Source organism: Phalacrocorax carbo, chromosome 18, assembly GCF_963921805.1.
Source record: "Phalacrocorax carbo chromosome 18, bPhaCar2.1, whole genome shotgun sequence".
NCBI classification, from domain to species: domain Eukaryota; kingdom Metazoa; phylum Chordata; class Aves; order Suliformes; family Phalacrocoracidae; genus Phalacrocorax; species Phalacrocorax carbo.
The window spans coordinates 7,783,508-7,797,312 of NC_087530.1; the positions used below are offsets into that span (position 1 = coordinate 7,783,508).

General features: G+C 51.5%; 1 protein-coding gene across 2 annotated transcripts in view; it reads left to right on the forward strand.

The window, feature by feature from the left end:
- MEGF9 (multiple EGF like domains 9) overlaps positions 1-13,805 on the forward strand; it is a 55,474-nt gene that overhangs the window by 21,151 nt on the left and 20,518 nt on the right. For both annotated transcript variants that reach the window (XM_064468816.1, XM_064468817.1), the window contains exon 2: positions 7,168-7,369. In XM_064468816.1, the coding sequence (XP_064324886.1) occupies positions 7,168-7,369 (202 nt within the window). The remainder of the gene's footprint in view (positions 1-7,167; positions 7,370-13,805) is intronic.

Here is a 13,805-nt window from a genome sequence, read left to right on the forward strand (position 1 = left end):
CTTAACTGCATTAATGTGAACGATGCTGTTCTCTTCACCAGCAGCACGCCTGACTCTGCAGTGCCCTGAGCTTGATGGAGTCCGTAAGTGCCCTGAATCCGATGCACTCAGTAATAAAATGAATGCAGAATAACAGAAGACACTTCTATATGTATATAAAGTTTTTTAGGGGTAGGCAGAGATCCTCTTCCTACCACTCTGGCTTTGCATTGTAGCCTCAAGTGAGAATAAATTACAGGTCTGAGCACTTTAATGCACCTCCGTAGTGCAAGAGTTGGGTATTATATTGTGCTGAGTGCCATCTAGATGCGAATGGAGCCTCGCGCTTGGCAGCGTACCTCTCTTTAAGAAGTTACAGAGCATCAGCTCATCTCCAATCCCGTTCTTGCAGGAGCTCTTAGCCCATGAGATGATCCTCAGCTCCCTGGGGAGAGCTCAGCCAGCCTGTACCCTCCCAGATCTGCTGCGAGCCGTGGGGTGAAGGCACGCTGCCTGCAATGGTTGAAGGCGAAGCCATTGTTACCCTGGAATAAATCTCCCGTGTCCACGGCATCAGCTTGGTAGCACTCAGCTGCCCAAATGAGGAGACACAGAGATGAATGCAAAAGGCGGTCCAGGGCAAGAACTGACCACACTGAGGTGGTGGCATCGGAGATGCGGAAGGCATGGGCTGCAGCACAGCAGGTTGTTTTACAAGGGCTGGGATAAATAGGACCTTCTCTTTTAACAGGCGGCAGCTTGTGGTGAGGCTCACAGGTGCTCTCGTTATTGTATATCCCGTGCTGGGATGGCACCATCCTGACCTTCGTCTGCTTTGCTGGGGGAGGTTTAATCCACCGGTGGATTGTATTGAGAGGATGAAATATCTTCTCGGGGTTAAGGGAAATAGCCTGTTGAGAGGTGAGGGGGAAAGAGCAGCGGTGCAGCACAGCTGCATCTCTGGCTCTAATAAGAAAAAAATCCCAGTGGAAATAGCCGTGTCTAACTGTTTAAGGGGGATTTGTGTGTTTGTGGGGAGGACTGGAGCTGCACCATCCCTGAGCAGGGGAAACGGGGAAAAACAAAACTGCCAGGCTGGGTCAGACCAAAGCTTCACCCATCCAAGGCTGGCCAGAAGCAGATGCCAAGAGGACAGGGCATAATCCCAACTTTTTGCAGCCAGTGTTTCAGGGACTTTCCCATCAGGATGCTTCCTCCAGACCCGTGTTTAACAGCTACCAGCAGACCTGTCCTTTGTGAGCTTATCCAGTCCTCCTTTGAAGCCATAGGTATTTCTGGCTCCCAGAACATCCCCTGACAATGAGTTCCACAATTTAATTACAAGGGGAAAGGAAATGGCCTTGGATAGATTTTTAAACCTGCTGCCCGATCCCTTTATTCCTGTGTTGTCAGAAATGGTGCCTGGAGAGGGATTGGGAAGGGGAAATGAGGGAAAAGGGAGAGAAGGTGGGACTTGAATTTGGGAATAAAGTATGAGGAGAGGGGGAAAAGTGCTAAATTAATGCCAAGACAGAGCCTTTCCAGGGATGGGATGCTGTGGTGTGCAGTGAATAACTACCTTCACCCTCCTTGTGCAAATGAATGGGATGTTGAGTCAGTGCTCTTTTCATGCTTGGGAGGTCAGACTGGTGTAAACCGAGATTACGTCGGTGTAAACCCAGCGTAAGTACAAGCATCTGGTAATCAGGAAGCGAGTGCCTCCTCGGCCTGGGCTTGTGGGCTGCTCGCCTTGAGCCACGTGTGCCTGGGGAGGACTTAGGGTGCGAACGATGGAGGGAGGAGGTGAGGATGCCTGGCTTTGCCTTTACCAACAAACAGGAGGAAGATGCCCCAAGCTGCGTCATTACAGCTACTTTAAATCCAGTGGGATACCTGCCGCTACCTGCTGCAGCCAGCCCTGCAGCACCGCGCTGCAGACACCTCCCTGGTGCTGCGCCTCTGGCTCCCGGCGCTGCCAGGGCAGCGCTAGTACCCAAACACATAACAGTACCTTCGGGTTATATATACTTAAAAAAAAAAAAATTTTCCCCCATCTCCTGGTCCAGAGAATAGAAAATGGCTGTCTCCCTGGGGATGTTTTTGAAGCAAGACAATAAATAGCATCCCTGGGACTTCACAGCTTGCTCTTTCAGCTGTGTGCTCGTCTAACAAAAGATGTGCATCTTGGATTTTCCATGTTGGTTCCCAGTGAGAAGGGGCTTCCTTCAGGATTTGCACTCTTTCAGGACGTCCCCAAATACGGTTCCATATAGACGTCTCCATGTTTTTCATAGTGATTTCTTATTTTACCATTTGTAAATATTTCACCTGTTTTTAAATTATTCATTCATTAAGTGGCTTGGATGGGAGAAGGAATCATGCTTAAAATATGTGCGAAGACTTAAAATCCTGCAAGTTTGAAAAGATGTGAAAAAACAATTTGGGAAGGTATTTTCACACCAGAATGAGCCCTACTTAAGTACTGGGAGGGGATGGGAGATGAAAGGACACGGTGTCACAGCAGACCTGGCTCAGGCTGGGAATGTCCTTCATTCCACCTGCCTCTAAGCAATGAAAAGTAAAGGTTAAAATACTGCTCATGAAGGGAGTGGTGTTTCGGGCTTTTTTGTTTGAAGGAGTAACATGTGGCAGCGATACACACTTTATAGTGCCTGTATTCTGGGATCTCAAAACGTCATTGGGCTGTTAATTAATTAAAGCCTGTCAACATCTTTGCGAGCAAAGGTGGTGGTTTTTATCGCTGCTAGCCCAGAGCTTTGAGCTGTGGCATGGTGCTGTGTGGGGAAGGGAAAGCTCGATGTTTTAGAAATGGGGAAACGGGCAGAGATGAGCAGGGCTCAGAGGCCCTGGATGGACACCCTGCACGTGGGGAAACTGAGGCAGAGCAAGGGTGAGCGACTACAAAAAGTTGGGGAGAGCCAGGAGCTGGATCTTGGGCCAGTGCCCCATCCCCGAGAGGTCTTTGTCCTTGGCTCCTGTTGCTGATGGTGCTGTCCTAACCTCAATATATCATCTCCAACAGTGGCTGAGCATCCTGGTGTGGGGCAGCTCTGGGGTTCGCCCACCCTTGTGCGTTCCCCTGTGTTCGCAAAAGCTCTCAGTAAGGTGTTTCTGAAGGTTACCTTCAAAAGCAAAACATGTGCTTGAGAAAACCCAGCAATGGCTCCAAAACTCAGTCTCTGGTCAGGAGCCAGGATAATGTTCCCTAATCTTCTGTAGAACTCATCGTCTTTGGTTCCCAGAGTCTAAGGCAGATGTTCATTATTGCTTTCCTTTTCTGGCTGTAGACTATTCTCACCACCTTGAACCTGGCTGCCATCCGGACAACAAAGCGTCTTTTAAATTCTGCCTCGGGTTTTCATAGTCTGGTACATCATCATGTCAAACCTCGACACCGCGCTAGGCAGTGGATTTTAATGCTGCTGTCTGGTTCTCCTCCGCTGCCCAACCAAAGGGGCTTTAGGGCATTTTTCGGTTGCATCAGCCAGGCAGATGCACGAGCCGCGCTGGGTCCAACGAGGAGGGGGACCCCACATGAAGCTGCTTCCCTGAAGTGGGCCCCTGTCCCTCCCCAGAAATCTCTCGGGAGGTTTTGGGGAGGCAGGGCCTGCATGGAAACGACCCTTCTGGGAGATGTGTTCCGTATCTGCCCTGTGGTGCCGTCCCATGTACTCAGGGGCGATTTTGCAGCTTCCCGATGGCTCCCGCTGCAGAGGGGCTCAGCTCCGCGCCCCCACCGGCAGCAGAACCAGCCTCCCCCGTTGCTGCCGAGGCAGCTGGAGCCACCGCTCCACCAGCCTGTGAGCAAAAAGCTGCTTTTTGCCTGTGTTATTTTGGATTATTGCAGCATTTCTCACTCTCCCAGGGAACTGGCGTGTGCAGTGCTGGTGGCATCTGCGTTGCCGTTGAGTGCGGATGCTGAGGCTGAGCTGCCTCCAGGTTTTGACCTGGCTTTGTGCGATTTTAATGGGCAAAGACTTGCAGGGAAAAAGAAAAAAGGCATTGGGAAGTTGCTCTGTGTGTTTTTGGAAAGCGGACAGCTTTCCAAAAGCGTCTCAGTGCACAAACAGTCCTACCATCGGAAGGAAAACCTGGTTTAGTAACTGGTGCCATTGCCAAGATCAACCCAAAGTCAGCTGCTTTTTCCAGCAAGGCTGTTAGTGTTTGCATCTCTCAGATAAGGGCGCAGGGCCCGGCCGGATCCTGCCGCCGCCTCCCGCCGCTGCCCAGCGTATGGGGGGCTCCCGTAAATAGCGGTGATGTTCCCAGTGAGTCGCACCCTGGTTTGGCGATGGCCAGGCCCTTCCGATGGGTGACTGAGGTCCTTCGATAAAGGGCGGAAGAAACGTGAGGCTCTTGCCAGTGTATGCAGCCCCTTTTCTCTGACTTCAGTTTTTAACTTTCTTGCCATGGCTGATTTTCTTGGAAGGAAATACGCTGTCAGAATCGGCTCTCCCCCCTCCGGTCAGTACAATATATTTGGGGACAGCCCTCCTTTTTCCCCTAGTGCAAGCATGGCCGCAAAACCATGTCCATAAAGCTGCTACAGCACAGCCCTGTCTCGGCTAAGGATCTTTCAGGCCCTGACAGTGGATGAGGCCATTTGGTTTTTACAGCAGTGTGGCCAGGTATCGGCTGTGCCCGTGTGTCCTTCTGGGCTCTGGCGAGCTGCAGATGGATGCTGGATGCTGCATCGCTGCTGGTTTGCTGGAGGGAGAGGGCAGGAGCACAGCAGGGCAGTGCTTATGGGTGGCCCACATTGGCATGGAATAGATTTCTTTTTTTCCCCTACCAACAGCAACATTTTGAACGGGGATTTGACTTGCAGTGCCCGTTGCTCTCCAGCTGAAGAAGTTAAGCTCTTGGCTGGTGCCGCTGTAGCGTTGGGACGGGCTGGGAGTGCGGCCGGCGCTGGCTCTGGCTGCGCTGCTCCTGCAGCACGAGGGGGGTCTCTGCACGGAGCAGCTCATCCCCGCTGTGCTGGACCTGCCCTCTCAGCGTCTCACACTGCCCCTAGAACTGGTACAACGCTTTTTTTTCTTAATCAAGCCTAGCAGGTCTAATGGCACTGCACGCAATGAGCTTTGAAAGGTAAATTTGTTCTGATGTGTGTTTGACAATCTCCAAAGTGCTTTTGCTCCACAAGTTTTTGTGGCTCCTGTTGGCTGGTAGCAGCCCAAGTGCCCGAATCGATACGGTTTGGCTTGGATAGCTGAGACGGCAATTTAGTGCATTATGTGAAGCGGATGCCGAAGTGGATAATTGCAGATCTTGAGGTGTTTGTCTTATTTGCTACTTTAGATTGAAGAAAATTTAGGTGCAATTTCACAGGTGTGTAGGTACAAAATTACTTTCGTGGGGATACTGTGGATGCAGTGATGGGGTCTTAAAGCTAAATAACTCATACTTCTGTGCGTTGGAAGAAAAAGGAAAAGCACCAGGGTGCCGCAGCCTTGGCTGTCTGTTGGTTGGAGAGGTCCTGCGGCTTCGCACGGTCCCTTCCTGGGGAGAGGGGGACCTTTCCTCCCACCCGGCTTGTAGCGTTCCTGGAAAAGTCAGCCTGTAATTGTGTTTTTATGTTCATTTAACATGTTTGCCAAACTGGTCTATAATCTGCCTTCCAGTTCTGCTGCAGTCCACCGGCGCATGCTCCCAGGGCAAGGACGCTGGGGAGCCTTTACAGTGCTGCTGTGATGGGGAGACCTTACGGCTCGTATTTTCAAAGGCACTCTGAGGTCTTCAGGGTGGTCTGATTTCAGTGGATTACTTACATATTCATAAATTAATCTTTATTTAGTCACTGGGTTTTAAGCATGGTTCAATCTGCTGAGGTCCTTCCCATTGGATTGGGGCACAAGCGTGCAATATAAATATTAAATAATCTGAAATACCAGTGCTGACATTGAGCATTGGTGTTGGGTCTTCTCTGCATCATCTGAGTTTTGTTTAAGTAAAGCTTTCTTGGGACGGGGACCTGGCCTCCTCTCCTCTCCGAGAAGTGCCCTGAATACTGGCTTTTCTCAGGGAATAACAAATACCAACGGTTGCGTAAAGCCCCTGATGCTTTACGCATGGTTTCTGCAAATAATCCTTGTTTACAATTCACCCTTGGCAGAAAAAGACTTTAAATTATTAAGACACTAAATATTTTGCAATGAAGGAACGGAGATAAAGCTTTTGGCAGAAACAAATTGCCGGGGAGAGGTTGTTCTCTTTGGTGCATTTGGTGCTTTAAAGTATTACAAGAAATTATGTGCAGGCGGGCTGGGAATTCATCACTTGATCAAAAGATTTGCTCCTCTCTTTAAAAAGCGGCTGCTCGGTGCGTGCTTTCCACCATCCCTGTAAATGGGTGTCCCCAAGGCGCGTGTGTGGGTCCCCAGAGGTGTCCCCGCTTGCCACGGGGCTGAAGGTGGCCGGCTGTGGTTTAGGTGGTGCGGGGCGGTAGCTGGGAGGTCTCTGTCTGGCCCCAGCTCCGCCGCCCCGGCGTTTAAAGCCATTTCCGTGTGCTCAGTGCTCCCCTGAGGACAGATTTTCAGGGGAGCTCGGGCTGGTGCAGTCAGGACCCCTGCCATCGGCCCAGACGCCTGGAGCTCCTCAGCTCCCTGTCGGGGCATCCTGCGTCCGTTCTCCAGGAGTGGGAGATGCTGGTGCCAACTCACCGTGGAGGTGTGCTGTGCGTGGCCTGTCTTGTAAAGGCCGGCCTGTTGGTAAATGGGGGGTGCTCCAGTGGCACGAAATGGAGGATCTTATGATTAGTGATTCTGCCACACGTTGCTGGTTTTATCCTAGTATTACAACACCTAGCGCTTGGCAGCTCCTGGAGACAGGTAACCAGATGACCACGAGTGTGTATGCATACGTGCATACAGGCACCGTACACAGCTACATATATGCGTATTTAAGTAGTTACACCCACAGCTTTCTAGCTCTCTTTTTGACAGACTTGAAGGATGAACCATGGGGGTTCAAACCCCAGGGTGCTCCCAATATGTTTTTTATCATCTCAACATTTTAAAGCAAATACCACCCTTACGGCAACGATGTTTGCAACCTGGGGTAAGCAGAGGGAGGGCAGCCGTGCTGATGGTGACGCTGGCCCCGCTCAGGCTCTTGCTCAGGGCCGTGCCCCCAGCACACCCGTTTCAGCCTCTCTTTCCCTTGCAGGAGACCCGTGCAACTGCAGCGCCGTGGGGAGCGCCAGCGCGGCCGGATGCAACGGCACGACGGGGCAGTGCCCCTGCCTCGAAGGCTACGCGGGGCTGCGGTGCGAGAGCTGCGCCGAGGGGTTCTACCTGGAGCAGAGGAGCCAGCGGTGCCGTCCCTGCGGCTGCAGCCCCGCCGGCTCCAGCAGCGCCCAGTGCGATGAGTAAGTAAGGCAGCGTTTTGCTGAGCCTCCCGGGGGAACTGTGTGCACAGCGCTGGGATTTGGCGACGTTCTGGGGTTCGGGATGCAGATCGGGCAAGAATGGATCTTGTCATCTGGTGCTACTGTTTGAAAAAAAAAAAGTAAAAGGAAAAGAAAGGCAGGCAGGAAGGAAGCTGGCTTTATAAAAATTCATGAAGCATATTCTTCCTCTCTTTTAAGATCTGGATTATAAAAATAGCCATAGCTGTGGCAAAAGCCCTGGCAGCCCACGAGGGACTTAACTTGCATTCCTGAGTCGTAGGGAAGCAGAACCTCTCCTCTAATGCTTCGTCCATCCCATGAGTCCCTGTCGGACAGGACTGTGTTCACGCTTGAGCTCGGGAGGGGAGCTTCGGAGCTTCGGGGAGGTTCGTTTGCCAAAGGGATATTGGTTACACCGGAGGCAAGCGAAGCTTTGTGTGCTGCCCTTGCCGAGCACCACGAACGCAGCAGCAGCCCGACAGAAGTGTCGGCTCCTGCCTTGCCTGGTGTTTAACCCAGCCACCTCTTCTCCTCTGCCGTGTCAAGAAAGCCGCCGTAGCTGATGCTTTGAGCTCTCGTATAATGAATGTGTTCCTCTTCCTGTCACCTTGCCCACCCTCATGTTTTGCCTTTTAAAAGCCAGCATGCAATTATTTTTGTTTTTCTCCAACTTCAGTGATCTGTCAGTCATTACAGATTCGTTGCCGAGTTGAGGGTTTCGCTTTAGTCCTGCAAATAATGGTCCGAGCAGCAGCCAGACCCTTTGGGTCGTCCGCCTGTGCTCGCAGGGCAGTGAGACGCAGGGTCTCTCCCTGGAGGAGACCCCCCCCCCCCCCCATCAAACCACCCTGCAGCAACTTCCAGCCTTCCTGGGCACCAGAAAGTTGGCAGCAAAGGCGCTCCCTGAGACCCCGGACCCTCCTCCAGGGCCCTGCAAGGGAGGCGATACCTGGCTGCGGATGCAGTGCGCTTCTGCACTGGTTGCCTTGCGCTACCATCAGCCTTGTTGTCTTTTGGGGTTTGTTCCAGGCTCAGTGTGTGTTGAACACCTGCATTTTCCTGCCAAGGCTGGGGCTGAGTCAGAATCGAGATGTTCTGCAGGGACATGCTGTTTGTTATTTATTTTATACATTTTTTTTTTTTTCTGAACGCCCAAACCCTGTGTTGATGTCCTTCCTTTTTGTTTCAATGCTGCGTTTTTCTGCTTGCATAAGCTCTGAAAAATCAGAACTTAAAAGCAATGCTCCAGTTGACTAGAGTGACCTTCTTACTAAAAAAGGTGATTCTTGGGGGTGGGAAGCGTAGAGTTTTTCACTTGCTTTTTTAGTGGTTGTTTTAGGTATGGGAAGATGTGTCCTAAAGCATCAGCGTTTGCCGTGGACTAGAATACCTGAATTTGGTCAGATCTACTAGAAAGGCAAATTGAACAGAAAGGCAGATGGGACAAATCTTATCTTTGGCTGGAAGAAGAGAGATGTGCTACTGGAGCAAATGGGTTAACTGGGAGGAGTGTTCTTGCCCTGACTCTGAGTCACCGGGCAGCAGGCAAAGCATGGATGTGGGTCACATCTCCCCATATCTCACTGCGTGGAGCGAGCCAAGAAGCACCCTTGCGAGCTTCAGGTGAGATGCTTTGAATCATGAAGGAGAATGAGGTGGAGTCCATGCACGTAGTGAGCCATTGCACCCAACCCCAATGTGTATGGACCCAGAAACGGCAGAGGACCTCCCTAGCTTCTCATCTCCAGCACCGTTTTACTGCCTTGAGGGACGTGGGAGATGCGGATCCTCAGGCGTTTAGAAGAGGCAGCATCAGGCAAAATTTGTAAGAAGGCTTGGGGAGGAGGACTGATGTTAGCAGAGCTCCGTGTTTCTCTTCCTTGCTCAGTGGGGTTTGCTGCAGATGGAGATGTCCTTTGGGTGTTTAAAAAGAGGAAAATTAGGTCAGTTGTCTGTATTGTAGGGCTGGGGGTATCAGTATGGCTGCGAGAGGGCAGGCTCCTGCGTAGCGATGTGTATGGGGAAGAGGAGTGGGATCCAAAATCCGGCGGGGCAGGAGCCCGGGGTGTGTCCCTGCGTTGGGGCCCATCCCGACGGATGGAACAGCCTCTTCTGCACCGCAAGGAGATGCGTGTGTGAATCCAGAAATGAGATTTTTGGCTCTTGTGCTGAAAGTATTGGATCAGGAGCTCTGCACTTGGTGTCTACCTGCCGCCGAGTCGCTGGATGAGCGGTGCGTGACCCTCTCGGCAGTCCTCGCTTGGGACGGGGCACACAGGCGTTACCCAACTCCAGCAACCAGCTTCTGTTTCATTGACATTAAAAATACTGTAAGCTGTGTTTTAAATTTGTTTAGCAAAGACCAACCCAACTCTAACTTGCACAAGGTAATTCTGGCGTGCTGGCTTAAGAAAAAAGTGCCCGCTGTTCAGATGAGCCTCAGTAAAACAGCAGCGTAGTTTTGGACTCTGACCCTTTTTGGCAGTGGCTGATCTGAGAGACAGACTGCCTGAAGGCTGAGCTCTCCGGGCACACAAAACACGCCTGATAGGTTTCAATCAGCTTGCCCAGGCTTTTGTAAAACTGCCTTTTGAAGCACCACCATATGATGATTTATTAGTATTATTTCTAGGCATGCTCTGTGGCCGGCCAGATGGCACACCCAAGTACACTGTTTCTTAACTAGACCTCAAATGCAGACCATCAAATGAAAATAAATAATAATAAAAAAAACCCTTTTCCCGAGGCAGACAGTTGATTTTGGGAGTGAACATTGACCTGACATGCTGTCGCTATGAATGGAGTCCATGGCCGCTAACCAAAGATCTATTTTGGTGGTGTTTTAAATTTGATTATCTGGGGAGATCCACACAGATCCCCCTCTGGGACGGCAGAGGATTTCTGTGCTCTGGTTTGGGTGATTATTTTTTTGTTGTTGTCAGATGGAAAGCTGTGTGTGGTTGAAGCTGCAGGTTGCTGTGGGGCTGGGTGCAATCCTGGGCTGTTTGGAGAGGGCTGACACATCGCGGAGAGGGGAATGTCTTGTCCCTGTTGCAGTAATGCCTAGGAAGCTCAGATAAAACCACAGTTTGCTGGGTTGGATGCTGTGTAGATGCTTGCTAAAGATAGCTGTGGAAGTGTTCATAGTCCACAGAGGAAGGGTGGAGAAAGAAGCTGAAGTTTCAAGGGCCATGGTCAAGGTCACAGAGTAGTGGAGAATGGGGACGGTGACTCATGTGGGTGCATGGGCTGAGCTGGAAGGGCTGCGCTCCTGCTGCAGAGCCCCGGGACGGCGCCTGGGTGGGGAGGGTGCCTGGTGGTGGCCCCAGACCCCGGCGACGTGGCCCCAGCCAGGAGCTGCCCCCCACCAGCTACATCTCTCGCCATGGTTTGGGCACCTTGAGCTGAAAGGTGTGCTGTCGGTTTCTCCGCCCTCTGAGGGAGCAAGAACATCCTCCCTGGTGGAGGAGGCAAAGGTGAAGGCGATGCTGCTGGAGAAGGTCACCACGCCCAGGCTGGCCAGCCCACATCTCCCAGGCTTGCACCCCTGTGCATTTCTTTTTCTGTTTTTCTTTTTGTGAGCAGAATCCTCTGCCTGAACTCTCATCTCCCACTCCTACGGCTGGGCAAGGAGCCAAGCCAGGGGCAGCAAAGGCAGTCGGGGGGGGGCGGTGGTCTCCAGCCCCTCCGGCCAGGGCAGCGGTGGGAGCACTGGGGCTCCTCGCAGTGTTTCTGCGGCGCCCGGCACACCCCGGCTCTCCGCGTCCTGCGGTGCAGCTCTGCCCACAATGCCGCTCGTGTCCCCAGCTGACTCGTGGCACCGCGGCTGCTCCCCGCGGCAGACCTGCGACGTGGTCGCCGTTTTCCGGGCAAGAGGAGAGCGGTTTGGTTCAGGGGGAGCCTTTCATGCACCGACGTGAGGCGCTGCACAGGCACAGCTGCTTAAATGCAGGCGGAAGTAATTTTCCTGTGTAAACCTGTCCTCTGGCTGATTTATTTCAAAGAGCAGGACTGCACACAGGAGGAGCCCAGCCTGAAAGAGGCAGTGTGTGGTATCCTCCTGGTGAGCAGGAGATTTTGAATGACTCTGCATTTATTTATTGTTTTATTTATTTATTTTTACCTTGCTAACAGCACTGGCCAACCCTGCACTGCTCTGCAAACATTGGGTAAAACCGGCCAAGGGTAGCCCAGTGCATCCCAGCGGTCCCGGGCCCCGCTGGCTCACCTGCTGTGTGCTGGTGCAGGGCTTTCCTGCACCCCAGTGAAGGCAGCGAGAGGTGGTGTTACCCTGATTCACCTCTTGCGAGGCATTCATTCGAGGTTTTCCTAGCCCAGCACGCGAGCCTTTGTGGCTTTTCTCCAAAGCGTGGCCCCACAGCTGCAGGGACAGCGTGTTTAGCCCATGAGCAAATGTCCCCACGCAGCTGCTCTTGCGCCCCAAGATTTGGGATGTGAGCGGAGGAGAAGGGCTGTGAAGCAGAGAGGATGCAATGAAATGCTGCTGCCTGGCAGAAGGGTTCAGCCCTCAGCTCCCTAATTCCCTGGGGAGGTTGTCTGCATGTTAAACTGACTTATTCTGGTCCCAGGGCAGACAAGGTGGTGCAACTCCTGTTGCACCATTACCTGTGCTAGCGAACAAGAGGAGAGCTGCAGCTGCTGCGGGTGTTTAAGGATTGCCATAGGGTTTAGCTAAACCTGGTTAACATCTAATCTGGGTTAGGCTTTTTCAGTTCCCTTAAAAAAAAAAAAAATCTGTAAACTAAACACACATACAATGCTATCGTTGTCCCTAATGAAAAGAGAAGCATGTTAAATTGGGGTCTGTAAATCAGTTTAAGTTTCTCCCTCTGCCTGTGCCTCAGTTTCCCCACAAGCAGAAGGGCGATGGGAAGCAGAGGCTCCGATGCGCTGCTCGGAGGCGATGCTGGCTCTGGTCCATGTCCTGCCCTGGAGCACACTGCACAAGTGTGCGGTGCTCTGCTCCTTCGCCAGCTGAGCAGCCTCCTCACTGCTGGCTGGGGAGACAGCTTTGCGGCGTGTGATCCCGGTTCACGCACGGTTTGTGCTGCAGGCTCGGCATAAGGCGTGTTAGAGAGCGCTCCTGTCACTCATTTCTGTTCTAAAAAAAAAAAAAAAAAAGCATGCCTATAAATGCCAAAGTGTTAATTCAGATCCTCAAGGGGATCTCATGCTTTGTGTTCATATTAAAAAGAATAAGGCTGAACGTCCCTGACAACATTAATACATGGCTGTCCCCTGGAGCAGGGATGCTGCGAGGCTGAAAGCAGTGCTGTTAGCTGGGCAGTCTCTATCCTGTGTGCCTCCTTTGTAGTGGGCCTCTCTTTGGAGAGGCTGATCTTGTGACCCTCACTCGTATGGATTTGCAAGGGTGTTGCTGGTGAGAGTAAGGTCAGCAGCACTGGACAATGTTCTTTGTTAAGGTCTTTGAATAAGGGCTGGGGTTTGTGAAGGAGCTTGGGGATGCTGGACAGGGAGAGCCGCAGGCTGGGTTTGCCAGAGATGGTGGATGTGAAAAGATGCAGGGAGACCTTGTGGAGGGAAAAGCAATAAGGAACATCGGTCCTGATAGCGTTGGGAAGCACCCAGGTGGGTCACGGACTAGATGTACCTTGAGCATCCTGTGGTATGAAGCTACACGAGGCAGAATTTGTTAGTCAGAAAATGCAGATCTGTTGAAATTCAAGGTTTTAGTGGAGCTTCACCAGCCTGGGCAGGAAGAGTGCTCGTGGCAGTGATGTGAGATGAGACCTCATGTTCCCAGGGCTTCTGCCCATCCCAGCCGCAGGAGGTTATTTGGGGGAAGGCAGTAGAGTTCTTATTTTGCATAGAGAAAATCTTCATTTTCTGTCTTTAGAGTGTCATCACACTTCTGAAATGTCTTTTTCTTTGCGTGGGAACTTCATTGCCATTCTACTGTATTTTGGCAGTCCAGTAAACCACACTGGGCACCGCTCCCCTTCGGAGATGAAACCTTGGGAACCCAACTCCTCAAGGACTTATTTTTTAAAAACAAACAAAAAAACCCCCTTTTCCCCTGTTTTAAAAAGACTGTTCTCCCTTTTATGGATTATCTGAGCAGAAGCGGTGGCTCATTATCTCCCAGTAATGCCTTGTCAGCATCACACTGCAGAGAACAGATTTTTCTTTTTTTTTTTGTAGCGGAAATCGTTACATGTGGACATCATAAAAGCAGAAGAATACCTCGTTAGAGCATATTTTTATGCGTGCTTTAATTATCTAAATCTCACTCCTATTACAGGCTCTTATATCCTTCACACCTGATTAGCTCTCCTCCTCTCTTCCCCCACAAGCAGGTAAATACTGTACCTGCCCCTATTTTTATTCAGTTGCAGACAGGGATGGGAAATAAATGAGTGACTGGACACAGCAG